The 27274-nt window shown below is 38.1% G+C and overlaps 1 protein-coding gene across 1 annotated transcript; it reads right to left on the reverse strand.

Moving 5' to 3' along the window:
• Nucleotides 1–4142: 4142 nt before the first annotated feature.
• Nucleotides 4143–26758, reverse strand: LOC120312896 (zinc metalloproteinase/disintegrin VMP-II-like). The gene is given in 15 exon segments (XM_039354202.1): nt 4143–4593; nt 6221–6301; nt 7289–7454; nt 9439–9569; nt 10009–10093; nt 11287–11456; nt 12404–12475; nt 13141–13197; nt 15470–15662; nt 17390–17466; nt 18576–18654; nt 20234–20304; nt 24437–24534; nt 26582–26689; nt 26692–26758. Coding segments are annotated over 15 exon segments (1485 nt in total). The 5' UTR covers nt 26744–26758; the 3' UTR covers nt 4143–4548.
• Nucleotides 26759–27274: the final 516 nt, after the last annotated feature.

Below are 27274 nucleotides of genomic sequence, written 5' to 3' on the forward strand. Positions count from 1 at the left end.
TTTCACTATTTGAGAAAACTTAATGCTCATATAATCTGTCTCCAAGAAACACATATTAAAAACAAGACCAGAATTATTTAACAAATGAAAGACATGGGGAGAATTTTATATCTGCTGGGCTAAAAAATATTAATCAAGTGGTGTCATATATAAAATCCCAATTTAAACCTAGGCTTCTTTGATCAGATGAATATGGAAGATTTGTAATGGTGGAAATTGAATTTAACGGAACAAAATCAATAATGATTGGTTTTTATGTGCCAAATGAGGGAAAAGAAATTTCTTTGAGTATCTTATGGACCAACTCTCGCCTTTTTCATATGAAAGTTGGCTTATGTGGGGGATTGGAATAGTGTGACTGCACCATTTTGGGATAAAACATCTATTAAGAGGATCAGACCCCCCCAGGGTAAATTGCCAAATATATTCTTTGAAATGATGGACAATTTAATGTCAGTAGACTCATGGAGGCATAAAAATGGCTCCGCAAGAGAATATACCTTTTTTTCAGAAAGGCACAAAACTTTTCAAGGATTGACATGATATGGATCTCTAAAAAAGTAGCAAATAGAATTTTGAAAGTTGATATCCTACCTAAATCTTTTTCTGACTATAATCCAATTTTTTGGTACTTAGAAAAAAGAGTTTGAGTTACAGGGTACAGTGTTCAAGTCTTTCACGGTCATTCTGAGTCTTGAGCTTATCTTTTAAAGTGTTGGCTATTCTCCCCAGCTTGGGGTTGCCTTCAATTTGATGAGTTCCCCTTCCATTCATTCATCTCGATCACTTATGAAGATGTTGAAGAGTACTGAGCTTAAGATAGAACTTTGGGATACTTCACTGCATACTTCCTGCCATGTAGATGTAGTTCCATTGAGAACTACCTGCTGAGTGTGGTTGGTCAGTCAGTTGTGAATCCATCTTGTGGTGGCACTGATTATCCCACATTGTTCAGTCTTACCAAGAGGTAGGCCGTAGTCTACTTTGTCAAATGCCACATTGAAGTCTAGTAAAACTATGTCCACACTGTTTCCCTTATCCACTGATTTACCATAAATGCCGGCGTATAAGACGACTTCTGCGAGCGTTGAAATCGGCGCCAAAGACCGGGGTCGTCTTATACACCGAGTCATCTTATACGCCGGAAATACTGGTAGTTTCCGGCGTATAAGACGACGTTCTAGGAATGCGGCCCGGCTATAAAGACGGGGGTCGTCTTATACGCCGGGTCGCCTAATACGCCGGCATATACGGTAGTCATTTTGTCAAAGAAAGAAATAAGGAATGATCTGTTTTTGACAAACCCATGGTGGCCTCTGAGCTGGTCAGCTATACTGGACTTAATTCTTACAAACAGAGATGGAATGATTGAGGGAATTGAAGTTGAGGAACTTTGGCAGAGAGTCACCCTGTCATGCTGGAATTCAACACAATGCAGGAACAATTAATTAAATGAAGCCATTGAAATCAAGGCACAGGAGGGTTTATACTTGCCACTATACACCAGAATCTAGTCAACTAATAGTCAGTGATGAATTGGCACTAGATAAGGGTCAATGGAATTCATGGAGGGCAGGAACTGGGTCTCTTGTGCCAATGGAATGATTCCAAACTGATGTGACATTTAACTCCACCCTCCAGCTTTGTCTGTTCTTCTTCTATATCTATATGATACATGGCCAAATGTTTTGTTCTTCATTTCTGGATTTTATTTATATTTTATCCCCATATTTATTATTTTTTATAAATAAGTCAAAGTCTCCTGGTTTCTAGACCAGCATCTTAACCACTACACCAAACTGGCTCTTTATGACTCCGTTTGTTATTCATTTATGAAACTCTCCACCAATTGTAACTACGATTAACAATATCCAGTGATTTTCATGAGTTTTGACTGCAGCTATGGGCATCTGCAGGGAGGGTTAATTAAAAAAAGTGCCAAGATGGTGGCCACAAAGCCTTCTCTCTTTCATATTGGCAAGTGAAATATGTGCATCATTCATTTCCACTAATTCTAATGTTGCATAAGCACCATGTGACCCTTTACAGCTTTGGAAGATAAAATCAAAACAAGCAGAGAAAACAAAGAAATAAAGAAATAGATCAGGGAATAAAATGGTTCTTTTCTATATTCTCTTTGGCACTGATCTCCTTTTAATCTTCTTTAATCTCATTTTGTTGGTTATTTTCAATCAGATGCTGGCAAGACACAAGGCAAAACAACTGTCAAAGAATTATTATGCTTTTCCTTTTGGAAATCAGTTATTATTAGTGTTATTAAGGCTGTCTTTTAGGATGCAGGCTTTGCTACTGTAAAGCAATTGTTTACAGTGCTGATACTACTGCTGTTTTTAAGCAACTGTTGCTCATGAATACTGTGGGGTCCTTTTGTCTTGCACACATTTCATTACCAAACTAGGTAATATCATCAATGCTGGAATGGGATTTGCTCTCTCTTTATATACAAGTGGGTTTCCTTATTGGTATTGGTGGGAATCTTTGTAGTCCCAAGGTCTTTGTCGCATACCATTACTGTTTCTGATTCAAAGGATACTAGATAGTGGAAATGCCACTCCTTCCTATTTTCTGGGATCTTATCCTGCCTGTCATCAGAACAATGTGTGTTAAAGTACATCTGGCAAAAGAAATGCAAAGTTTACTCTCTTTACATTGTCAAAATCCACATAATTAGTGAGCTTCCTTTAGTTGTATTGTTCCCAAAAGCTTCTGTTTCCTCTGCCAGTTGTGTCTGACTCTAGAGGGCGCTGTTCATCTCAGATTCACAGCTGAAGAGCTTCTGGGGTCACATGGCCCTCATGAATATATGCAAATAGAAAACAAATATCTAGAATGTGTTTAAGAGTGCAGTTGAGATTCATGTACAGTAGGAATCTGCAATCAGGGAATTTCCACCTTTTTGAATCCAGAGAATCTTTACTAGCGGTCAGCATTTAGAATTGTCTTCCAGGTCATGGCTAGCCCAAAGGTTCTGTTCAAAAGGCAACTGGACTTTCTTGGTTGTTGTTGATTTCTGAATATTTAAGACAGAGATATTAAATCTGAAGGTTGTTTTAGGTATTAGGGACAAACCAATTGAAAAACAATTTGGGATGTTATCACTTTATGTTATGACTGCTGCGAGGATTGTACTTGCTAAGCCCTGTGCTGACTGTGGAAGAATGGATCTTGAAATTGTCTGAACTGCAGAGATGGCAAAACCAACCGCTTTGATCAGACAATGGACTAGAAGGTTTATAAGAGACTGGAAGCCGTTGGTGGACTTTCTACCTGTTGAATACAATAATAGATGGATTCTCTCCTCTGGAATATTTGTTTGTTTAATATAGTATTTTTGTCAAATAAGGATGGGAAAGCTTATAACTATTTGTAGACCCGTTACGTAAGAGAAGGAGAATCTACCGTTCTTTTCAATGTTTCAGAATGCAGCCGGGATGGGCTCTTTTTGTTCCATGTCAGACACGAATGAAGGAGAACATAATATTTCAGGATCCAATCTGGTTTGGTCACCAGGACCAGTTTCTGTTTCCTGACCTTTCGGACTCATGCTGGACACAGAGACGGGCTCTGAGGATGGGCTCCAGCATGAGACTGGAAGCTTGGAACATGAAGCTTCTGTTTCTGATAACTGACCCAGATTGAATCCTAGAATATTAGATATATTAAACATTTAGGTCTCCCCACCTATTTTTGTACCCATTTAAAAAAACACTTTATTTTTCTTTTTTCTGCACTCTTATGTTGGTGCTCATTTTTCTGTTTCTCTGTTTTCATGAGTTTTGTAAATATTTTTTTACAAAAAGAAAATGTTTTGCTTAATCCAAGAAGCTTCTTCAGTTCTTCACTTGGATGAAAAGTGAAAGATTTTCAAGAAAAAAAAAAGAGAAGGTCCACCTGCCTTTTGAAAAGTACCTTTGGAATTGTATTGCAACATGTGGATGATTTATTGTTAGGGGCTCCTTCTGAGACAAAATACTATATTTTGAATTTTATGGATGACTGTGAATAAGTTCCTTTAATGCCAGTAGATAATTCACCTGATGGTTTACCTCAGGATTGCACGCAAGTTCTTGATGCAGTTTACTCCAGCAAACCAGATTTGAAAAATGAGCCTTTACAAAATGCAGAATGAGAATAGTGAGTTTATTGATGGAAGCAGCTACATCTTGGAAAGCCAGCATGAAATTTTGGGAGATGAAGCATTGACTTTGAATACACCAGCTCAAAAGGCAGAACCTGTTGTATTAAATGTGCTATACAATTGGCAAATGGTAAAATGGCCATTTTTTTTCTTGACAGCAAATAAGTCGTTGGTGTTGTACATGCCCATGGAGCTTTGTGGCGAGAAAAAGGTTTGATTACAGCAAAAGGTAAACAGATTAAATATGGAGAAGAAATATTACAGAATTTAGATGCCATCTGGAAATTAAGGGTGATTTACTAGTAGGATGCAGGCAGATGGGTCTCTTTGGACTTGAGGGAAGTTGAACCTTATGGAAGAAATCAAATCTGAGAAAAGCCAGCGGTTGTTTAGTAGGCTGTAGTCACATCAATACACTGTCCATTGCTGCCGACCTGAAAGTCAAAGCAAGAGATTATTAATGAAGTAAGACAGAACTTTCTGAACTAATTGAAACTTCTTTCAGGTTCTATATAGTATAAAAATGAAGGGGAAGTGATTCCTGATCCTTTAAGGGAAGCTTTGGGTTTGCTTCATTGTTAGGTCACAACCAGCTCTGCCCTGATTTTCTCATTTCTCTCTTCCACCTAAGCACAAGGCTCTGAGAAGGCCAAGTGTTGTTCTTGGAAGAAAGAAACAGCCCTGGACATCCACCTCATTTGTTGGGGTTGTTCTTTGAAGGAAAAACAAAATAACAACAACCAAAAGAACGCTAGATGGATACTTTTTCTTCTATGTAGATTCACAACTTTCAGCATTGATTGATTGCAAAAAATGTTTAGTGATCACCCCTTGGAATCAGACTTTAGAGCACACAGATTGGAGATAATCTTTTACTAACCATTCCATCTCCATTGTTGGTTAGGCATGGAAGCGGGGACAGTCAGCAGATTGGCCAGTGCAGTGATCATCTGGGTTATCACCCCTTGCTCTCCGGCATATTTTTCCTTTTTTTATAAACTGTGGGTGAGAATCAAAAATACTCCCAGCTATCACTCTTCAGCAGCAGAGATCAAAGAGTCAAACCATGATTCGCAACACATTTCAAAACCTCCTCTTCATCAGTTTTGTGGATCACCAAGCAAACATCCCTGCCCTGCCACAACTGTGTGTGATGCCTAGAAGTCCCAGTCTGTCTTATTTGCTGTGGGGAAATGGTTGCAACGAAAGGCTCAGTTCCTGAAAGACAAGTTCTACCTGTTGGCTGACCATAAAGTGAAAATCAATTGGGCTCCCATGAAAAAGCAGCAAAAAGTGAATTGCTGAACTTCTCATGATATATTTTTATTTCTCTACATGGGAAGAAGCATTCATAGAATTTTCCGTCATGTGCTATAAAACACGTGGCTCCCTTCTCCTGCTGTGAATCTAGGCTTGTAATGGAAATATGGAAATAACAGAATGTTTTGGGCCACTCTGCTCAAAAAGTTCATTACAGAGTCCACTGGGATCCCACAAAGAAAGAAGGAATGAGAAACTTGCACCTCTCTTTTCATGGTCCTGCAGCACCTCCAGAATGTGCCACCAAAACACCTGAATTTAGAGCTTTAGAGAGCAGGTAGAGAACTTAAAGTGGGAAAAAGGTAACTTTACTTCCAAAGATCTCCTGCACCTATTTCCATCCTAAAAGGCTCAGAGAGGAAAATGTCACAGCATTACCAGGGACCTCTTAGAAATTTTCAGAAAGTCAGGAAGCTGAGTTAGGGCATCAGTCTCAAACATTGCCTATTCTTATTTAAAATGGGTTTCCATGCAATCTCAGTCAAAGAACAAATATATTAGTTTTAAAGACACAATTTAACGTGCTGAAAGAGTGCATCTGATATTGAGACAAGGCTGAATTTTGGTTAAACTATCCTCTGTATGTAAATGTTCATAAGGGTCAAATAAACTGGAAGAAGGGATAGGGATAGGGTTGAAATGTTTTGATCATAGTAAACAGCCAAGAGATATTACTTTTCTGTATGGCTAGTATGGAGCAGAATAAAATCTCTCCTGGTGTTAAAAATAAACAAGTCTTACTTTGCACTGGTCACAACACAGTCCTTCTGCACACTGTGCCCCTGGTCTCAGTTTACAGGTTGCAGCATCGCAGCATGGATTCTGAAAACCAAAACATATCAAATGATATCATAGAATTTTCTTTTTTAATTGGTCTATTTTGAAGAGGGAAATTTCTGCAATGTGTTCCCTCTTATGGGTTCATGCTAGCAAATGCACAAATTGTTTGTTATTGCAAACGGATAATGGCATCTGTCTGTGGAAGAGCCTTATCTGATATTTCCTATGTGACAAGAATAAAACAAAAATATCCTCATCTCCTAATTGTGAAGCCCACATGACTTACAGCCCTATTCCTTTCTTATTCATGAGAGATTTTCTACTCATCATGCCAGCCTTTGAAGTAGTCCAGAGAAGAAGCACTAACCATGAATATTAACGCTACCTTGATTGTAAGGTGACCATAGCATAATCTTTCAATACTGAAAGTACATTTCTACCACCTCATCTTTACGAACCAAGAGAATGGGTGGAAGGTGTTCTTCTTGAGATGTTTGCCATGGCCCATTGCTTCTGCAGGCTAATCTACTTCTTATATGACCATTGAGTAGACATTTCCTCCTTCTTTTGTCTCTCAAGGACATTCTCACAGACCGTTACAAGTGTATTTAACAATATAAAAATTACTGTTCTTATAAAAATATTATTAGGATGAGAGCATAGATTAAAAATCATCAGTTATGGAGAAAGCAGCTCAAGAAAACAGTGGGCAGATAATGTGGCCATGTCAACAAAATAGGAGTTTTCAGGAGGGAAGGATTTTTTGGGAGTTGTCAATCACCCATTTTTTAAAATACACCATCTTCCCCAAATGGTAGTGAGGTACCAGTTCTCCATTCCTTTACAACTGGTTAACCAAATCTCAAAAACCCCTTCATACATGTCTGTATGAAGGGCACAAACCAATGCCATTCACACACCAACCTCTTGGATGGCTCAAACCACTTAGACAGCCAGATCAGTTTTCAAGGATTCCCATTTTTGAGAAAATTCTGCATATTCTTCTTGATTTAAAAAAAAAAGACTTACTGCAGGAGAGCCACAGTCACATTCTTCTCCCGCCTCCAAAAGTTCATTTCTAGAAACTGTATCTGTTCTCAAGGGTTCATTGAGCATGCATTGTGGGTTATGATCAGTAAGATACGTCTGATATTGATTCAGACTACAATCGCTGAACTCAAAGGAAAGTTCTTCACTGTAGAGATGAACCAAAATAAGACCATGACATCATCCATATTTGGACTAGGAACAGAATTTATTGCAAAAACACATAAGATAAAAAAGGGATGGCTAATGAAGAAATGCAATATTTTTTCCCTCTAAAGCTAACAAAATAGATAAGATAACCATTTGTATCCCTTGATCTTAGTTCCAGATTATGCTCCCTCAGTTTCAATTCCACTATGTTTCCTTTCTTTTTTAACAAAATACATTTGCAATGAGAACTCCATGTGATATTAATTGATTGAGCTGCATCTTGTGTTTGAATGGGCTGCTTTTTATTTTCATTTTTAGTCAGCCTCTCTGTGGAAGGAAAATAATATTTGAAGGGAAAACAGTGGAATTTTGATCCAGTTTTTCTTTTCTTCATTTGGAGGCATTGTACTTTTTATAACAATGAATAAAGAGCTAAGTGTGCTACCTCTCTATTTGCCTTAAAGTATTTGTTGTTCTTTTGTTTCTTGAAAGGTGATAATATCAGCAACATGCCGTTGACCTCTGAAGCTGAATACTTAAATAGATGCAAATATGGCATCCTAAGCCCAGCAAAGCACCTTCCTAATGTTAATTCAAATCATTAGGAATATAATCATTGGCCCTCAAATTAAGGGATGGAAACAAGAATGCAAAGAGAAACTGCTGGTGGCCATTAAATAGACAAGATGGTCTTCTTCCAAGGTCAAAGTTGTTTTCTAAACAAAGTCTTCTGTATAAAACAGCACAAAATGTCTAGAAGTATTAAAGAGTAATCACGATACCCAGAAATTGTTCAGGAAGGACAGGAAAGGCTACGGGGCATTTTCCATACTTCCTGGCCTCCTTGCCATTGCATGAAATGGGAGGCAATGAAGTTCTCAGGCTTTAGCCAAAGAAAGCAGAAATTGATCAATAGCTGGGATGCTCACTGAGCCTACACAAAACACTTACACAAAAGTTATGGGGAGTTTTGCAACAGACAATTGCTGAGAAGGTTTTGCTTCTTTTTTCCTTTTCCTTTTCCTTCTTGATGAAGTAATGCCTAAACTTCCACCCAGAAGAAAATATTAGTAGTCCTTGACTTGCTGTCACAACTGGGAGCAGAATTTCCGTTGCCCAGCAAGCCAGTTGTTAAGTGAGTCGTGCTCATTTTTTACAACCAGTTTTGCCACTTTGTTAAGTGAACCACACAGTCATTAAGGGACCCAGCTTGCTCCATTGGCTTTGCATATGGGAAGACAGCTGGGAAAGTCACAAATGAGGATCCCATGAATGAAGGATGCTGCAAGTGTCATAAATACATGCCAACTGCCCAAATTGTCGCCAACTGCCCAAATTTTGATTCTGTGACTGAAGAGAGGCTGCAATGGCTGTAATTGCGAGGATCAGTCATAAGTCACTGTTCTCAGGGCCATTGTAACTTTGAACGGTTGCTAAACAAATAGTTGTAAGTCAATGACTTCCTGTAAGTTGCTACCTGCTGATTGCAGAAGACTGCAATATATGACAGAGATGTAACATATTCTACCTTGATGAAAGGGCAAGGCAGGAAAACCCAAGGATGCTAATTTATCCTTTTCTTCCTGCTGTTGCCTGGTTCAGAATAATTTTTTCCCCATTTTGCTTCCCACTTTAGGAAAGACTTTAATGTCTAACTTGGGTTCCTCTTTTATCCATCACAGATATTAATATTTGGTTTCTTTGGCTATGCTTCCTAATGCTGTTTCTTTAAACTCTGGTGTTTTGGAGGAAGCTACTGAAGGATGGCTATTCAAATGTTGAGGACATTTCTACCTTTTTAAATATGACACATTTTAACTACACATGGAAAGTGACACACAAATGACTCAAACCCTCTTTTTTTGTAACTCCCTGACCATTTAATTTTTGTAAATTCTCAGTATATTTAATTTAACAATTAATTGCAACCATTTAAAAATAACTTGATTGGAAAGGCATTAAAAGTTTTCCTCAATCCTTACCTTAGTTCTTCACTCATAATGCATGAGTCAGCATCGCAATGACACTGATTTCCATCATGACTAATGCCCAGATTATGAGCCAGCTCATGGGCCATTGTAACTGCAACCCAAAGATTTATTGCACTATGATCCTGAAGAAACGAAAATACTTTGTTTATTGTTAGTGAAAGTGAATCCAATTATTATTAGCACTAAGTGGCTAAAACTGGTGACTAAATGACCAATTTCAAGTTGAGGATACCATATCAGGATTCCTCTAGCTCTTCTGAATGTATGTGTGCCCACCAAGACTCCAGAACATACACAAATACATTCAGAAAGAAACTTTAAAGCCCAGAAGCCACAGCACAGGAGAAGGTCAAAATTTATGCATCCATTTGCTGTCTGCATTTATTCAGTTACTAAAACTTACAGGTAACTTCAGGACCTGGAGATGTCAAATCCATAAATAAATATCGATGAAAATAATGTGGATCAAAAATAAGAAGAGATTTCAGTAGTAAAGGAGTAATGCCTGTATGTAAGTTTTCACTTGAGTACAAATAGATGACAGGGATCCTTTCTACTAACCGTAATAATTCCTACAGATTTCCTCGGGTCGCACATGCTGTCTGTGTAAGCTCTTCCTATAATATTTTCTTGGAAGTTAATGGCCCTATAAGAAAGAAGGGGAGGGGGATAAAATTTATAGAAGATGGAAGCACATTATGTAGCCTTAAGGCAGACATAACTATGGCTTTCTGCAAATCCCTCGACTCGTCCTCAGTTACTACCAGTTTTCAGAATGTTAGAATTCATTTTAGGCTCTAATCTCAGAAGTCATTTAACTAAGCAGGTTCTGTTAAAAATATTCAGGATGCATTTTCACTGTATGGTGAATCTGGCTGGTGTTAGCATAAATGAGGTTGGGGAGAGGGGTTAGCACATTGTCTGAATGCAACCCATTGGGTTAATTTAATTCCATTAACTATGCAAACCCCAAATACATATTTATTTAAAAGATTTTGTCTATCAGTTTAGCTGTGAGGTTATTGAAGACTAGATAGTTTGGGGAAAGGTGATTGGATGGAAAGTCAAATCATCATCTGTGGGAAAAATAAAAATGTTTTTTTTTTTTGGTAATTTTTAATATTCTCCCTTGCACTTAGATCTGCCCTCCATCTAGTTCCTATTTCATAAGACCTACTTGTTATGCAAGTGTCCTGTAAAATTGCTCACAACACAATTGTTATTTGTGCAATATCTTATAGATATAATGTCAAAGCAAGGGTCATCAACAATAAGCACGTCAGTTTCCCCACTTATAAAATGGAATGACAATATATAGACTGATGGGGTGTGGAACTGAGCAGTTAAGACACTGGGCTTGTTGACTGGAAGGTGGACAGACCTAAGCTCTGCCTGATGCAGTGAGCTCCCATTACTTGCTCCAGATCCTGCCAGCCTATCAATTTAAAAGCATGGAAACACAAGTAGATAAATAGGCACCATTTCGGGGAAGGTAATATCATTCTGTGTTGTTCTGTATAATGCAAGTGTTCATTTACTTGGTGCAGAAGGGGAACCAAAACATTATTTAATTAAATTAAGAATGAATGTGTAAGAACAGCAAAAGTATAGCAGGATAATCATAATAGTTTCAATTTTAAATCCAGGTTTTTCACCTGCAATCATTCAAGGACTTCTCAAAAGCAGCTCTCATCTACAAAATAAGTGGTTGACTTTGATTCAGAATCTTAGTTCACACATGGTTTAAAGCATAGAGCAGAAGGTCTGTGCAAGCACTAACCTCCCCATAACTCTCCACTCCTGGCCACTCCCACTCCCTTTCCCCACAATGAGACATACGTGAGTAACTGAGCATTATCATGACTTATGCGATTCAGCAAGACTGTCTCTCTCCATTCTCCAAATGCTTCCAAAGTATCAGCTGCTGCTGACTGCACGTTGATCTGATCTTGGTTGGACCAAATTTCTAGGTCAGTCAGTGAGACAACAATATGCAAAGATCTGTAAAACTGTCAGGTGGACATGACATCAATCAGAAACTCAAACAAAAGTAAAACATTTCAAGATTGACATTGGCCTCTATGGGCATGTGAAAAAAATAGATCTAGGCATCAATAGAAGAGAAATCTTTGGAGCTCAAGGTTAAAGTCCTTGGTGCTCTCTGAGTTTGCTGCTTTGCTTACTCATGTGGAGTAGTCAGATAATGAAATGTCTGCAAGGATACCACCAAGCTCAGATAGCACTGAGGACTCTGTATATTGAGGAATAATAATAATGTATTAAGTAGGAGAAATAAATAAAAATATAAAAAGAAGCAGGAGATTATCCTCTGTAAACAGGAACAGAAGACTAGGAGGACTAAAAGGAGAGTTGACTCATCAATCTTCCTGTTCTCTCCCTGTTTCTAACTGATCATCCACAGTGAAAATATAAACAAGGCGAATAGGAGACTGCAATATGAGCATATCTCCTCCTAAGTACCACAATCCAAGTCAAGTTGATGTCCTCTCTCCAGGTTTCTTCATAGGGATCAGTTTCATAATCAACTGAGCTTGGAATAGGCTGACTCTGTCCATCTCTTTCTAATCTCCAAGATCAGAACCATTAACCACAGCCTGAAAGAATCCAGCTACAGATATAGTTCTGATTGAATTCTTGCAACACTTTTGGATCTGCATCCTCCCAACACAGTGGCTGTATTCCCATAAGAGGCTTATTAACCTAGTTACTGAATTAACTCATTTTCTGGGATGGCCTCACATGCTGGATCACCAGCTGACCAAATGACCTAGTTTGGCCTCACTCAAAGCCACGAAAGTTAGCATTCTTGTAGAAATCCATCTACTCTCTCTCTTTACCTGATTAAGTGTGTTGTGTGAAAACAGTGAAAATCTGGGCTGGGGCTAAGAGAAGTTTAAAATCAACAAGTGAAATAATATTTGCCATGTCCTCTTACCACATTTATAGTGTTGACAATTTCATGTACCCATATTCTTATAGTATTTAAATTGCTGTTGTATTTCGTGAACTACAGAAAAGATAAAAATGTTAAGATGAGATCATAATTATAGGACAAAGGGAAAGAAGGAGGGAGAGAAAGAACAGATCAGTGAAAGGATCATTGAATTTGTTGATGTAATAAGAATTTTTATCCAAGCAGTCCAAAGAATTCTTTTGTGCTGATTTTTTAATCTACATTTTTGCCATTAATATATTAAGGTTTTTAACTTTTCAGCAGCATTCATGGGCTTTCTTCCTGGTTGGAGATAATGTTGGTCAGCCCACTGAAATGCTTTCCCAAATTGGATGCTACATTTCCATGTTCAGAGATGTGTGAGATAAGCATTCTTCACTATACATCTTTTTCTTCCTGTGTTGTCAATTTGGACAAACAAAGAGTGCAGGAACGTTTCAAAGAAAGCTACAGAACTGTTTAACCAGTGAAGGATAAAAATAAATTTAGATGTTATCCAGGAAGAACAAATGTGCAAATTAGAGTATATTTACAAATGACTCTTAACTTTGTAAATATTGCTTGGGTTCAATAAGAAAAATATCAAAGTTTATGATAAAGCACATTTTAAGAGAAAGGATGTTTTTTATTCTCTTCAAAAATGCCCATATTTTAAAAGGAAGAAACAAAATGCTGTGCTCAATGCAGAAAGAAAATGGAGAGATATCCAGGATACTTACCATTCTGTGATCCGCAACTATGACAAGCTCAATGTATCTTTGGGGGAATCTTTGTTGCTAAACAGAACAATAAACAAAAGGCTGTTTAGACATGTTGCTCCCAGCAGCCAACAAGAATGTTGGTCATCATCAGATAATCAGAAAAGTGCTTGTTTTACTCTCTGGTCAAAATACTTGAACTTTGAGAAATACTGGTTCTTTCAAGAAGACATTTATAGGGAAATAGCTTGTTAAAATTTTAGCTCTGGGCCTTGAGCCCTTTGGAACTGGGCCATGGAAGTGGCAGGTGAGCACCTGCATCTCCACTTGCATGACCAGCGAGCAAGCATTTTTGATCATAGTAATCAGCCAGATATCAGCTATTTGCATGGGTGTGTGTGTGTGCCCACTGCTCGCACAAATAGAACGGGGTGCATGCATGACCCCACTGCTCATGTGGAACCATCCCCTCCCCCCACCTGTCTACAAAACTGAAAAGGTTGGGGAACTCTAACTTAGAGAAAGTGCTGACAAAGTTTTGAGGGAAAAATACATTATGCAATGGATTGTCAAGCACAAACAAAAGTGGTCTCCTTTAATAAAAATCACTTTCTTTGTATTAATAAGGTGTGGCAGTTGTTTCCAGTTAATCTATTTTTAGAATTTATGATGCCTACATTTAAAGAAAAATTATATATGAACTGAATTTAATAGGAATAAGAACAGGCATGTGAGGAAATTGCTCTCTTTGACCTGTTTTTCAGCCTGTTGAAATGATGCTCCAATGACTTTCTCACCTTTCCTTCCCTTTCTCAAAGAAAGGATCCCAACCAATCACGTGAGAAACACGGTGATGTGGTCATGCTATGGAACCAATTAGACCTTGCCTGCAATCATATCATATGACACATCAAAGAGAAAGTAATGGGGAGGCAATCAGACATTTTGACCCACTGAACTCACTCTAAATGGTCAAAGAATTATGCCTTTCTTTTGATGTAATTTTAAAACAATTACTGAAATATTGCTTCAGACTTCTCAGGCAGAAGGAACAAGAAAACATGGTTAATTGGTCAGAGTATTTTCTTTATTGCTGTTCTTGTATAGACAGAAAACTTGCCAGACTAAAGCACACTGTGTGTAACCATGAGATACACCTGTGAAGGTTTTAGGGAGGATCCCTTCAGGCCTTCTTTCTGCCATCCAAGGACTCATTGCTGATCTGCCCCTTGTTTCCCTGGGAAGGAGCCCCTCCCTCCTGCATTCCCCTGTTGGATTCCACCACTAGAGTACCCAGATTGCTCAGGAAGTAGACTTATGCTAAGACCTGAAGGTGTGAGGGTGCATTACTTGCTTCTTTCCCTAGGAAAGTGTACTCGTGTTTTTTCAGCATACAGAACTACAAGGCCAAATTGCCAATTCCAGAGTGCAATTTCTCTCCTTGCTCTCTGACAGCCACTTTCTTAACTCTGCTGCACAAGATCTGGTTTGAATAAAGTGATGATGACCTGACATTGAGACAAGAACATTCAAGATAGAGGACCAATTAAGGACCAATTATACGTAATGTATATAACCACAACTCTGTTGAGGATAAAGATTCTTGAATTGCAAAAAGACTGAAGCCAAAAGGGAAGCCAGACTTCAAAATCAGTTTTGGTATTCCATTGTAACAACAATTGTTGTTCCATGTCAATTTTAACATTTTAATAAAAAAAGTTGAGATTTAGAACTTCTAGATATGTATTAGGCAATTTCCTCTTTTGCCACCAAAAGGAAGGGAGGAAGGAAGGAAATGTCACTTTGGATGCAATGTTTTGTTTTCTAGTTTTTGTGCTTCTAGTAAAGGAGGAAAATATTGGGAATCTGGCCAATTGTGACCAGATTCAATTTGTCAGTATTTATTCAAACTTGATGATTCAAATCAAATTGGAAAATGGAGTCAAGATTATGTAATGGTCTTATAAGACATCTCAAAATTGTTAAATATTTCAAACCAGTTTCTCCCTCTATCCCAAGTCCTCTCTGCATGCAAAAAGAGGCATCCAAATTGACTGCTTTTCAAAACGAACTTAGGAACTGGATATGATTTGGAGATTCATTTAAATCCATTTTGATTCAAATCTGTACGACCAAAGAAAATGCTATAAGCCTGGAACATGTATTTTCTGTTCACCATGTTCCCATTATTTCTTTTATACCATGGCTAGAATAAAAAGATAGAAATGGGGGGTCCTCCCTTCTGAATTCTATCTAAACACCCCCACCCAAAGAATTTCTCTCCTACTTTATATTTTAGAAACAAGTAAATGAATTCCAGTTCTCAAACCATGTTTGCTATGAGACTTACTTCAGCAGTAACATCTAAATGAGAGGCCTTTTTGATGAGCTTATCTGATTCCCAATTCTGGGTTACCCCACACATTTTGGGGGCCTCATCCTCTTTTTCTACATTTTCATATTTGAAGACTGCATGGGCTTCACTGTCGGGAAGCTTCAAGGGTTCAATAAGGTACATCTCCCCTTGAAGCTTGAAATGTCCTCTGCAAAACAATGTGGAAAAGGGTGATCAGAGATGGAGAAGCGACAGAAGAGAATATTGTTAGGTCAGAGATCACCTGCACTGATGATGTTAGCTAGTTGGGTAATGAAACTCAGCTCTGAGACCCATTTTTAACTAGCCAAGTGAACATTCTCTGTGTTTTTGAATTCCTTCTTAACACTCACTGAATTTTTTTATTTTCTTTCCTCAGCATTCTTATCACTTTCTCATATTTCTCAAAGATACAGCTATGAACAGAAAGATATAAGAGATTGCACACACTCAATACAATCATGAAATATCTGTATAGTACTTTTTTGGAGATACTTGGCATGGAATCCAACATTGTATATTTCTTAGGATATAAAAAAAAAGTTTCTAGCTATACAAATGTAAGATTAAAGCTATTTGAAAGATTCTATTTTTGGGTAAAACTTTATCTGATAAGGGTGAAAAACATTATATTTATCATATATTTGACCAACAGATAAATTTCAAGAATCACAACTAATTATGATAAAAAAGGACAAATATAACTGTTCTAAAATATCTAAAAGGAATTAGAGGAACTACTGCAATTTGCTTTACAAACTATAGAACAGTATTTGGCTGCGGTCAAGGAAATAAAATCAGATTGAAATGATAGCAATTTAAGATAAGAGTCAGGATGACCAGGATATTTAATAAAAAATGGAAATAAGAATTCTTGGCCAGCATCTTCATAGAGATGCAAAATAACATGAGTAACACTGAAGAATAACAATGCAGACTAACAAGGAACTGAAGGCTAAAACATATGATGAATGGATGCAGGAACTGGGTACATTCAGGCTAACAAGGAGTTGAGATGATGTGATAGTCTTTCAATTTTGGCTGTCCATCTATTGATGGCAGGAGAAGAAGCAATGGATGGAAAGTAATGTAGGAGAAAATCAATTTAGAACTAAGGAGAAATTTTCTGACAGTTGGAACAATTAACCAGTGGAAAGGTTTATATTCAGATATTGTGGGTGTTCCATCACTACTGCTTTTTAAGTAGAGATTGACAGCCATTTGTCTAGAATGATATATGTCTCTTACTTGAGAAAGAGGTTGAACTAGTAGACCTCCAAAGTCCCTTCCAATGCTATTATTCTGTCATTCTGTTTTTCCTTTATTATTCTGTTGTTATTCTGCTGTGTTGTATCTTTTCATTTATTCCTCCACTGCATGGACACAGTCTCTGTTCAAAGGGGATCTTTCAGTGTCTTCCTTCAGTAACAGATTTTGAGAGGACATTGATTCTGACTAATTAAAAGGACCTTCTGAATTTTGGGATCTTTATGTGTCTAAGATATCAAGCTGGTTGGAGAAGGTGTGTAGAGTGGCTCAAGAAAGTGTTTCTGGGTAGAACTGAAGAGTCTGCTTGCCTCTTCCTGTACACTTTCTATCAAGGTATGCAATCTGAAACCTACTTATCTTCTCTACGGTGTAACATCACCTCCTATATGTAAAGGAGTCAGGGGCTTTGAAGTTCCTTTAGACAGATCTGATTTAGCTCCCTTGTGTCTCTTCTGGCTGGCAGCAGCTCTTGGTATTCAACCAAAGTCTTTCTTAATTCTGCAGAAGTCTTGGATCACACCCAACTCATTTGCATGAAAAACTCATGTCCTCCATTTTAACTGTGACAACTCCAAGAGCAGTATATTATTCTTAATAAAATAAATAAAAGATTAGAGTCTATCTTACTTCAAACCGTTGCATGCACTAATGCTTGCAGTTGAGTCAGCATCATTCTGGATGCGTCCAAGATAATAGCAGTGATCCTGGAGGGAGGCAAGAGGACTCCACTGGTTAAAGCTTGTTTATAGTGGGATTTGATGAGCAGAAGTACAGTTCCAATATATTCCACCACATCAATACAATATTAAGACAGCAGTTATTCAGAAAATTTTGATTCAGGGGGACAGAACATCTTCTTAATATTGATTGTTGCAAAATGAACATAGGATAAATGCAAGTCTCCATATATCAGGGGGAATCTTTTGGGCAGACAACCAACACACAAATATAAAATGTTTTCTTGGAGGTCAACTCTAGTGCTGAACCACAGGATTTGCTGAAGAAACTTTCAGACTTCATGGTTGTTCTACATTCTGAAGTCTTACCATAATGTATGAAAAAAAATTCCACATTTACTAATGATACCAAATAATCATTATTTCCTTGAGCTCACACAAGGAAAGTTTCAGAATATACAAAGAGAGATAATTCCTAGCATTATCTGGAAGCAGGATCCATGTAGACATTAAAATCAAGAGATTTCTGCTTCACACTAAATAGGAGCAATTTGAATGACCTTTGAAGATGCTAAGCCAGAAGTAGATAATTTTTGGAGACAGAGAATGCACTTTTAGATCAATTTGGGGGCAAGGAGCCAAGGACTTCATGAAGCATGTTAGTGTGTCATTTTTTTGCAGTTGGCAGGGCCATGTTCTGGACCATTTTAATGTGAAAGAGATTAAATGGATTTCTGTATAGGGGCAAAGTGAATTGTTATCACTTTTGGTATTACAGATAAAAGACTTTGCATGTATCCCTATAGTCTGGTTTAAAAATAAAAATATAGATCTTATAAACCTGATGTTCTCATAATAAATCTATTTGTGAAACTCACTCCCCAAAATGCTGGTTTTCAACCAGTAGGAAAGAACTTGATGATTGAAATACTGCCACGGTAATTCAATGAGTAAAACAAACTGGGTTTAAAATCCATACATACTTCTAAGTACATATCAATATAAGATACTTCATGGATATATAGCCCTTCTTTTTTGAGTAGCCTGGTCTCGTTCTTGTATATTTGTAATATTGTGCACAAACATTTGCTTCAATTTACTTCCTAAAAGCAACACTCTTAAAAGTGAGACCCTACCTCAACCAGGGGGTATGTTGTAATTTCTCTGCCATCGGGGGAATAATGAGTCTCGCTGTAATCTTCTGAAAAAAGTCCTCTGCAAAGAAGAGAATATCTATGTCAGGAATTAAGTAGGACTGAGATAATTTTATAATAAGTTTACAACTTCTGTATAATGGCATTATAAACATTTTGTTTGGTATCAAAAGAATGGAGCATGTATTTCAATCCCATGGCTATTTAAGAGGAGGGTGGTGCATACTAGATTCACCTGAGGAAAGAGACTTACACCAAAGAAGTTGTGCAAGACTCAGAGAGGAGTATGATTGACCAGGAGAAGACATTTTGTGTTGTGTCTTCCTTTTATTCTTCTGGTCTATGCAATAATCTGTTGAAACTGCTTGGTCTATAAAGGGGAGCAGTATAGCTCTATTTACTAAAGAGTAAAATGAAGCCACCTCAAGGAAATGGATGCCTTGTCACATCTATAAACTTGTCATTGCCTTTCATTTTTCTAATCTAGAAATCCTTGCAAGTCTTCCCCCTGTAGCCCTGCTTTGCTTCCATGCCAAAACAAGATCATCCAGATGCTACCCTTGAATTTCTGTATAGCCTTCATAAAACAAAAGGGGACACTAGAACTTCTAAAGCACACATTAGAATTTAGCATGAAATGTCTCCAGTGGAATAGAATAAAGTGACACACAGATACCCACATATAGGGCAATTTCTTTATAGCTTGTATTTAATAATAAAGACAGTATACATTTAGAGACATATATAGAATGGTGAAAGCCAAAATCCATTTTGTAATCAAAGCCAGACATTCATTCCCAATGCACCAACAATGTATCTCAATATTAAACTGCACCAGGCTGCAGAGACATGTTTATAGTGTAGTGGCTGCCATACTAATTTAAATGGTGATATGGCATTTACAGGATTTAGGGTACTGAAAATGGCATAGCTATGGAATGGTATAGTCTGCTGATTGAGCAGGGGGTGGACTAGAAGGCCTCCAAGGTCCCTTCCAACTACGTTTGTCTTTTGTGCTGAAAAATAGTTTCATTCCATTTCTGTGGCTTACATTTTCATAATATTTTTATTCATATCTTGATTTACAGTTCAAATGGAACACCATTGAGAATACCCACATGGCATTCTTTAAAAAAAGTGTTGGGAAATCTGGGCTTATTAGGTCATGTCCCTTGTTGGGCCCTAAGAGGACATGACATTTCCTGCCTTTCCTGCTTTAACATATAAATTCTGATGTAAGTTGAGCAGCTATGCAGGTCTTGTAGGAAATGTTATTCAGATTAGTGGACTATTTGTGAAGCAGCATAAGCAATCATTTAAAATTTCTGCAATATTTCAAAACTAAACTAGTTAATTCAAGTGATAGACGGTTATGAGCCTTGTATGGTTCAACTCAATCTAAAATTGTTATGATCGAGCAATGTCCCATAGGAGAGCAAGAATAAAAAATTCTCAGTTCCGAGGTAAGATATAATTAACATACTCAATATCTATATCCACTTTTCCTACACAGTAACATTTAATTTAGTTTTAATTTCCAAACAATTGAATGCAATTATTATTTCTCTTAGATTGGGTCCAGGAACATAAATTTTCCACATTGTCCAAGTAAAGTTAAGAAATAGTCTGAGTTAACATACTTATTTTTTTCCAGGTGAAGGACCACTGGCTCTCCATTCACCTTAAATTCATATTGCATGGCGTCTTCATACTGAAAAGCAAAGAGTTCAGGGTTTATTTTTTAAAAAATCAGGTAAATATAATGTATATCCTCTTAACAACTGTAAACCTGTATCAATTTAAATCTAACAAATAATTTGTCATAGCCAAATTATTTATTACATTTAGAGTATTTCATCTGGTGCTTGGTACTGTGAGATCATAAATAAACTTTCTTGCATAATTTCAAGATCTCATTCTCTAATTGAACAGCTTGGTGAATGAGGTTGAGCTGGGACAGAGATTCAAAAGTCATCCAGTGACACAACCTTTACATTTCAAAGTGATGCATTCTGGGAAGCTAGAAAGGATAATTTGAAATCTCTTGGTTCACAGTTGTCACAGCTTTTATGAAGAGCATCAAAAAGAAAAAGAATTCCCTCAAAGTTACCTATTAACAGTAAATGTATGTTAGGCACAAGTAATCAGATCCACACATGCAGAGTTTAAATTGAATACTTTACTGTATTCTGCCTATAATACAGGAATCTCCCTAGACTGTTTCTCTTGTATTCAGAACAAATAGATAAACTTTAATGGAATTTCCTGGGAGGGGCAGAGGATGTCAGTCCTGGATCTGTTGCAGCTATGAAATGACTCATGGCTAATTCCCTACTTGATCCCTCTTCCCTGTACGGCTGGGTATCTCCCAACACTTTATTAGTTATACTAACCTATTAATATTAGGAAATTCTGTTTGTAAATTGCCAGGAGTCTCCTCAATTTTGTGTGTATTGGGAGGCTATATAAATTTGTTTAATTAATAAATAAACAATTCAAACAGGAACATAGATTGCAATGCAAAATCCAGATAACCATTGTTGTTGTTAATTGCAAAGTCGTGTCCGACCCATCGCGACCCCATGGACAACGTTCCTCCAGATCTTCCTGTCCTCTACCATCTTCTGGAGTCCATTTAAATTCACATCTACTGCTTCAGTGACTCCATCCAGCCATCTCATTCTCTGTCGTCCCCTTCTTCTATTGCCCTCAATCTTTCCCAGCATTAGGCTCTTCTCCAGTGAATCCTTCCTTCTCATTAGGTGGCCAAAGTACTTGAGTTTCAACTTCAGGATCTGGCCTTCTAAAGAGCAGTCGGGGTTGATCTCTTCTAGGACTGACCGGTTTGAACGCCTTGCAGTCCAAGGGACTCGCAGGAGTCTTCTCCAGCACCATAGTTCAAAGGCCTCAATTCTTTTGCGCTCAGCCTTTCTTATGGTCCAACTTTCACAGCCATACATTGCAACTGGGAAAACCATGGCCTGGACTATACGCACTTTTGTTGGCAGGGTGATGTCTCTGCTTTTTAGAATGCTGTCTAGATTTGCCATAGCTTTCCTCCCCAGGAGCAAGCGTCTTTTAATTTCTTGGCTGCAGTCCCATCTGAGGTGATCTTGGAGCCCAGAAAAATAAAATCTGTCACTACCTCCATTTCTTCCCCATCTATTTGCCAGGAGTTGAGAGGGCCGGATGCCATGATTTTGGTTTTCTTAATGTTGAGTTTCAAGCCAACTTTTGCACTCTCCTTCTTCACCCGCATCAAGAGGCTCTTTAGTTCCTCTTCACTTTCTGCCATTAGAGTGGTATCATCTGCATATCTTAGGTTGTTGATATTTCTCCCGGCAATCTTAATTCCAACTTTTGATTCATCTAGCCCTGCCTTTCTCATGATGTGCTCTGCATATAAGTTAAATAGGCAGGGCGACAGTATACAGCCTTGCCGGACTCCTTTTCCAATTTTGAACCAATCAGTGGTTCCGTGTTCGGTTCTCACTGTTGCTTCTTGACCCACATATAGGTTTCTAAAGAGACAAATGAGATGGTCTGGTACTCCCATCTCTTTAAGAACTTGCCACAATTTGTTGTGATCCACACAATCAAAGGCTTTTGCATAGTCAATGAAGCAGAAGTAGATGTTTTTCTGGAACTCCCTAGCTTTCTCCATGATCCAGCGTATGTTGGCAATTTGATCTCTAGTTCCTCTGCCTCTTCGAAATCCTGCCTGTACTTCTGGTAGTTCTCGATCCACATACTGCTGGAGTCTAGCTTGTAGGATTTTAAGCATAACTTTACTAGCATGTGAAATGAGTGCAATGGTGCGATAGTTTGAACATTCTTTGGCATTGCCTTTCTTTGGAATTGGAATGTAAACTGACCTTTTCCAATCCTGTGGCCACTGTTGAGTTTTCCAAATTTGCTGGCAAATTGAGTGTAGCACTTTTACTGCATCGTCTTTTAAGATTTTGAATAGCTCAGCTGGAATACTGTCACCTCCACTAGCTTTGTTGTTGCTCAGATTTTCTAAGGCCCATTTCACTTCACATTCTAGGATGTCTGGTTCGAGGTCAATGACCATCTCATTGTGGTTATCTGGGATGTTAAGCTCATTCTTGTATAGTTCTTCTGTGTAGTTTTGCCATCTCTTCTTAATCTCTTCTGCCTCTGTTAGGTCTCTGCCATTTTGGTCCTTTATCATGCCCATCTTTGCATGAAACGTTCCCTTCATATCTCCAATTTTCTTGAAGAGATCTCTGGTCCTCCCTATTCTGTTGTTTTCTTCTATTTCTTTGCACTGTTCATTTAAGAAGGCATTCTTATCTCTTCTAGCTACTCTCTGGAATTCTGCATTCAATTGGGTGTATCTTTCTCTTTCTCCTTTGCCTTTCGCTTCCCTTCTTTCCTCAGCTATTTGCAAAGCTTCCTCAGACAGCCATTTTGCTTTCTTGCATTTCTTTTTCTTTGGGATGGTTTTAGTTGCTACCTCTTGTACAATGTTGCGAACTTCCATCCATAGTTCTTCAGGCACTCTGTCTATCAGATCCAGTTCCTTAAATCTATTTGTCACCTCTACTGTATATTCATCAGGAATATGATTTAGTTCATACCTGAGTGGCCTAGTGCTTTTCCCTACTTTTTTCAATTTAAGCCTAAATTTTGCAACGAGAAGCTCATGATCTGAGCCACAGTCAGCTCCTGGTCTTGTTTTTACTGACTGTATAGAGCTTCTCCATCTTTGGCTGCAGAGCACATAGTCAATCTGATTTCTATGTTGACCGTCTGGTGATGTCCATGTGTAGAGCCGTCTCTTGGGTTGTTGGAAAAGAGTGTTTGTTATGACCATCGTATTCTCTTGACAAAATTCTATTAGCCTGTGCCCTGCTTCATTTTGTACTCCAAGGCCAAACTTGCCTGTTATTCCGGTTATCTTTTGGCTTCCTACCTTAGCATTCCAATCCCCCATGATGATAAGGACATCATTTTTTGGTGTTAATTCTATAAGGTGCTGTAGGGCTTCATAGAACCGGTCAATTTCATCCTCTTCAGCACCAGTGGTTGGGGCATAGATTTGGACTACTGTGATATTGAATGGTTTGCCTTGGATTCGAATTGAGATCATTCTGTCATTTTGAGGATTGTATCCCAGTATTGCTTTTCCTATTCTTTTATTGACTATGAAGGCTACTCCATTTCTTCTGAGGGATTCTTGCCCACAGTAGTATACCTGATGGTCATCTGAGTTAAATTCACCCATTCCTGTCCATTTTAGTTCGCTGATTCCTAAGATGTCGATGTTCAGTCTTGTCATCTCTTTTTTGACTACGTCTAGCTTGCCTTGATTCATGGATCTTACATTCCAGGTTCCTATGGAGAAAAAATCTTTACAGCATCGGACTTTCCTTTCACCACCAGATATATCCACAGCTGAGCGTCCTTTCGGCTTTGGCCCAGTCGCTTCATTCTTTCTGGCGCTACTAGTACTAGCCCTCTGCTCTTCCCCAGTAGCATATTGGACACCTTCCGACCTGAGGGGCTCATCTTCCAGCGTCATATCTTTTTTCCTTTTAGTACTGTCCATGGGGTTTTCATGGCAAAGATACTGGAGTGGTTTGCCATTTCCTTCTCCAGTGGATCACATTTTGTCAGAACTCTCTGCTATAACCTGTCCGTCTTGGGTGGCCCTGCACGGCATAGCTTATAGCTTCATTGAGTTACGCAAGCCCCTTCACCACGACAAGGCAGTAATCCATAAAGGGGATAACCATTAGATGGTAGCAAAGGAATATCAAAATTTCTGTGGGCTGAAAAGAAATCATTTGTTGATGAAAGAAAGATTTTTTTCTTACCTTTGGCTGAACTGCTCCTTTGGGCAATGCAGTGACTTTTCGTGGATACACTACTTCATAATCATTAACATTCCCAGATTCCAGGATTATAGAGCTCCCTTCGTAAGGAAAAAGAAAAGAAGGTTTGGTTTACTTTGGGATGTTATTCTACCATTCTCACATTCACAATACAATTTGTTATTTAGTTATCAGTGAAGAATGGAATCTTTTTCTAGTGAAACACAGCAGAGAAATCCAGATTTTCTCTGGGAATTCAATTTGTGAATGATGAATAATAAAGTCTAACTGGAGACATTTCTTTTGGTAGGTGCAAAAGAAACATTTTGCAACTTGAACAATCAGAAATAAATCAATAAATAAATCTCAACCAATCTGCAAGTTCGTGCACTGAGTGATAAGGATAACATCAGGAATTGTAAATCACAATAATCTGATTCACACAATTCAGTAAACTATACTGCATTGTGGTTTAGTATATCCATTAGTCAAAAAACTAGGCAAACTTATATTTCTATGCAAATGCGGCTTATTAGGAATTCCTTTCAGTTGAATTGCTTTTTCACTGCCATCCTAATAGTTTTGCTGATTTTTCTTTCTTTCACTTTCAAAAGAATCTATCGACAGCCCACAACATCATAATTATCACTGGAACACCTAACAACATGTAAATAAGTAGTGGTTTCAGAATTAGACTAATAGTTGAAAAATTTAGAGTTGGTACCCATATGGACATTGCATGGTCACTTGCTATTTGTTCCTTAACTTATTTTGGAAAAATGGCAGACTGACACCTGCAGATCCTCTTGGATGCACAGTCACAACTGAGACCAAGATTTGTTAGCAGATAAATGGAAGCGAGGGGGTAAGGTTGTGCTTATACTTGCAAGTGGAAACAAAAGAATAAACTCAAATATCAATAACCACAGGGTACAGGAAAGAAACTGCTAGCCCAACACCTACAGGAGAGAGAGAGAGAGAGAGAGGGAGGGAGGGAGGGAGGGAGGGAGGGAGAGACAGAGACTAGTATTTGGCCCTGGAAATGTGTCTTCTCAGACTGATGGGCAGCCCCAGACAGGAGAATACATCTTTCTCATACCTATTTATGTACCTACCCATTTGTACCTGAGGCTCCCAGAAACACAGAGGGGTTCAACTCCACCTACTAGCAAGCAAGCTTACTATTCCTCTCTTGCTTAGAGCACAGAATAAGCAGCAATTTCCTTTCCATCTCCCTTTCTTCTTTCCTATATTGTTCTCCATAAGTTACTGCTGCCCCATCTTTCCTTGCTATTTAAAACAAACAAAAAACAAAAACAAAAAACAGGGCTACCTCACTGAGTCTCTAACCCTTAATTGTGTTTGGCAACTTCTGAATCAATTGAGTATCATTATTTGTAATGCTCTATGGGAATGACTTGGGAGACAGGAAGAAGAGCCATAGACTGGTCAACTGGCATGGAAAAAATATCTCAGCCCACAGAAAGAAGCAGAACTTGGGAAGAATTTCAGAAGGGAATATCCCTGGTTTTCTGCAGAGTAAAAGGAAAGGAGGGAAAAAATAATTTAAGATAATTCAAAATCTTGCATTGAGAAAAGTTAGTGTCATATTATCTTGAGTACAGTTTGAAGATTCTCTGTCACAACAATAGCACTAGCTTTTGTTTGGCTGAATATTATGAATGCTTAATTATAGGATGTGTAAATAACTCATTGAAAGAAAATTAAAACCGAAAACACTTTATGTTTCTTTAACATTTTGCTTTCTGAAATTTTCTTGCTACAAACTCTGTCTCTCTGTCCTCTTTAGTCTTCTAATCCTTTTTAAAAAACCCATATCATTGGAAAACGTTCTCTCCAACGTGAACGTGCTTTTCTTCAGAAGATCTTAAGACTTTTCTTTCTTAGGATCTGCTTGTGGCTTGACAAAATTTAAGAAAATACCAGGAAACCATTTATGTAACTTTAGAACAAATGTGATCCTTGAGACCATTCTTTTGCTAAATCTGTAGAAACTGAAGTGGAACAAATGTTGGTTAATTGTCAAAAATAAAACCCAGAACAAAACCCATCAACATAGCAATCTGTTGGGTGTAATAGTCTTTTAGCAGTAAAATTCTGAACAAGGAACCAAAGAGAACATCTTACCTTGATAAGGAAAAACTGCTAAGAATATAGTTACCAAGAGAACTTCAATCATTTTGGAGGCTGGATTTGGCTGGAAGACAGGCAATCTCTTCCTGCTTTCAAGCCAACTGAGCTCTTCCTCTATTGACTATGAGAAGCAAGGAATGAGTCCTTCAGCTTCATTCATGCCCTCATATGAGAAGGTGCTTGCTAAAGAATTTGCATAAATTCTGAGTTGTAACAATACTACTGGAGGGCATTTTTCCAGGTGGCTTAGCACATATCACTCCAAAAATGACAGCTGAAAGGGTTCATTCAAGGCATCCCCAAAGCAAAAGCCCAAAGGAGGCTATTCATTGGTCACAGCATACCTTTCCCTGGCTCACCTGTTAATATAACTAAATTTGGGGCCTCTGGTGCATGGGGTCTTAAATGCCAAGAGTTGGTTTTTACGGTATTTTGTGAATAAGAGGCAGTTTTGGAGCAATCTAGCCTCCTTTCAATATTGCTAGCGTTGACTGAATCCATTCAATGCATTTGCCTAAGGGATCCCTGATTTCACTACAGGGGAAAAAAAACCCTCTGTGCCATAATAGATTCTCACTTTGTAGAGAACTCAAGAACTTTTGTTATCTCTTCATATAATTCCTTCAACAGCTCCTCCATTTTCTGAAACAGGGCCTTTCTATGTTGATGCAAATGTCAGCTGCAATA

This window comes from Crotalus tigris, unplaced genomic scaffold, assembly GCF_016545835.1.
Source record: "Crotalus tigris isolate CLP2741 ecotype Arizona unplaced genomic scaffold, ASM1654583v1 scf7180000018549.3470463, whole genome shotgun sequence".
Lineage (NCBI taxonomy): Eukaryota > Metazoa > Chordata > Lepidosauria > Squamata > Viperidae > Crotalus > Crotalus tigris.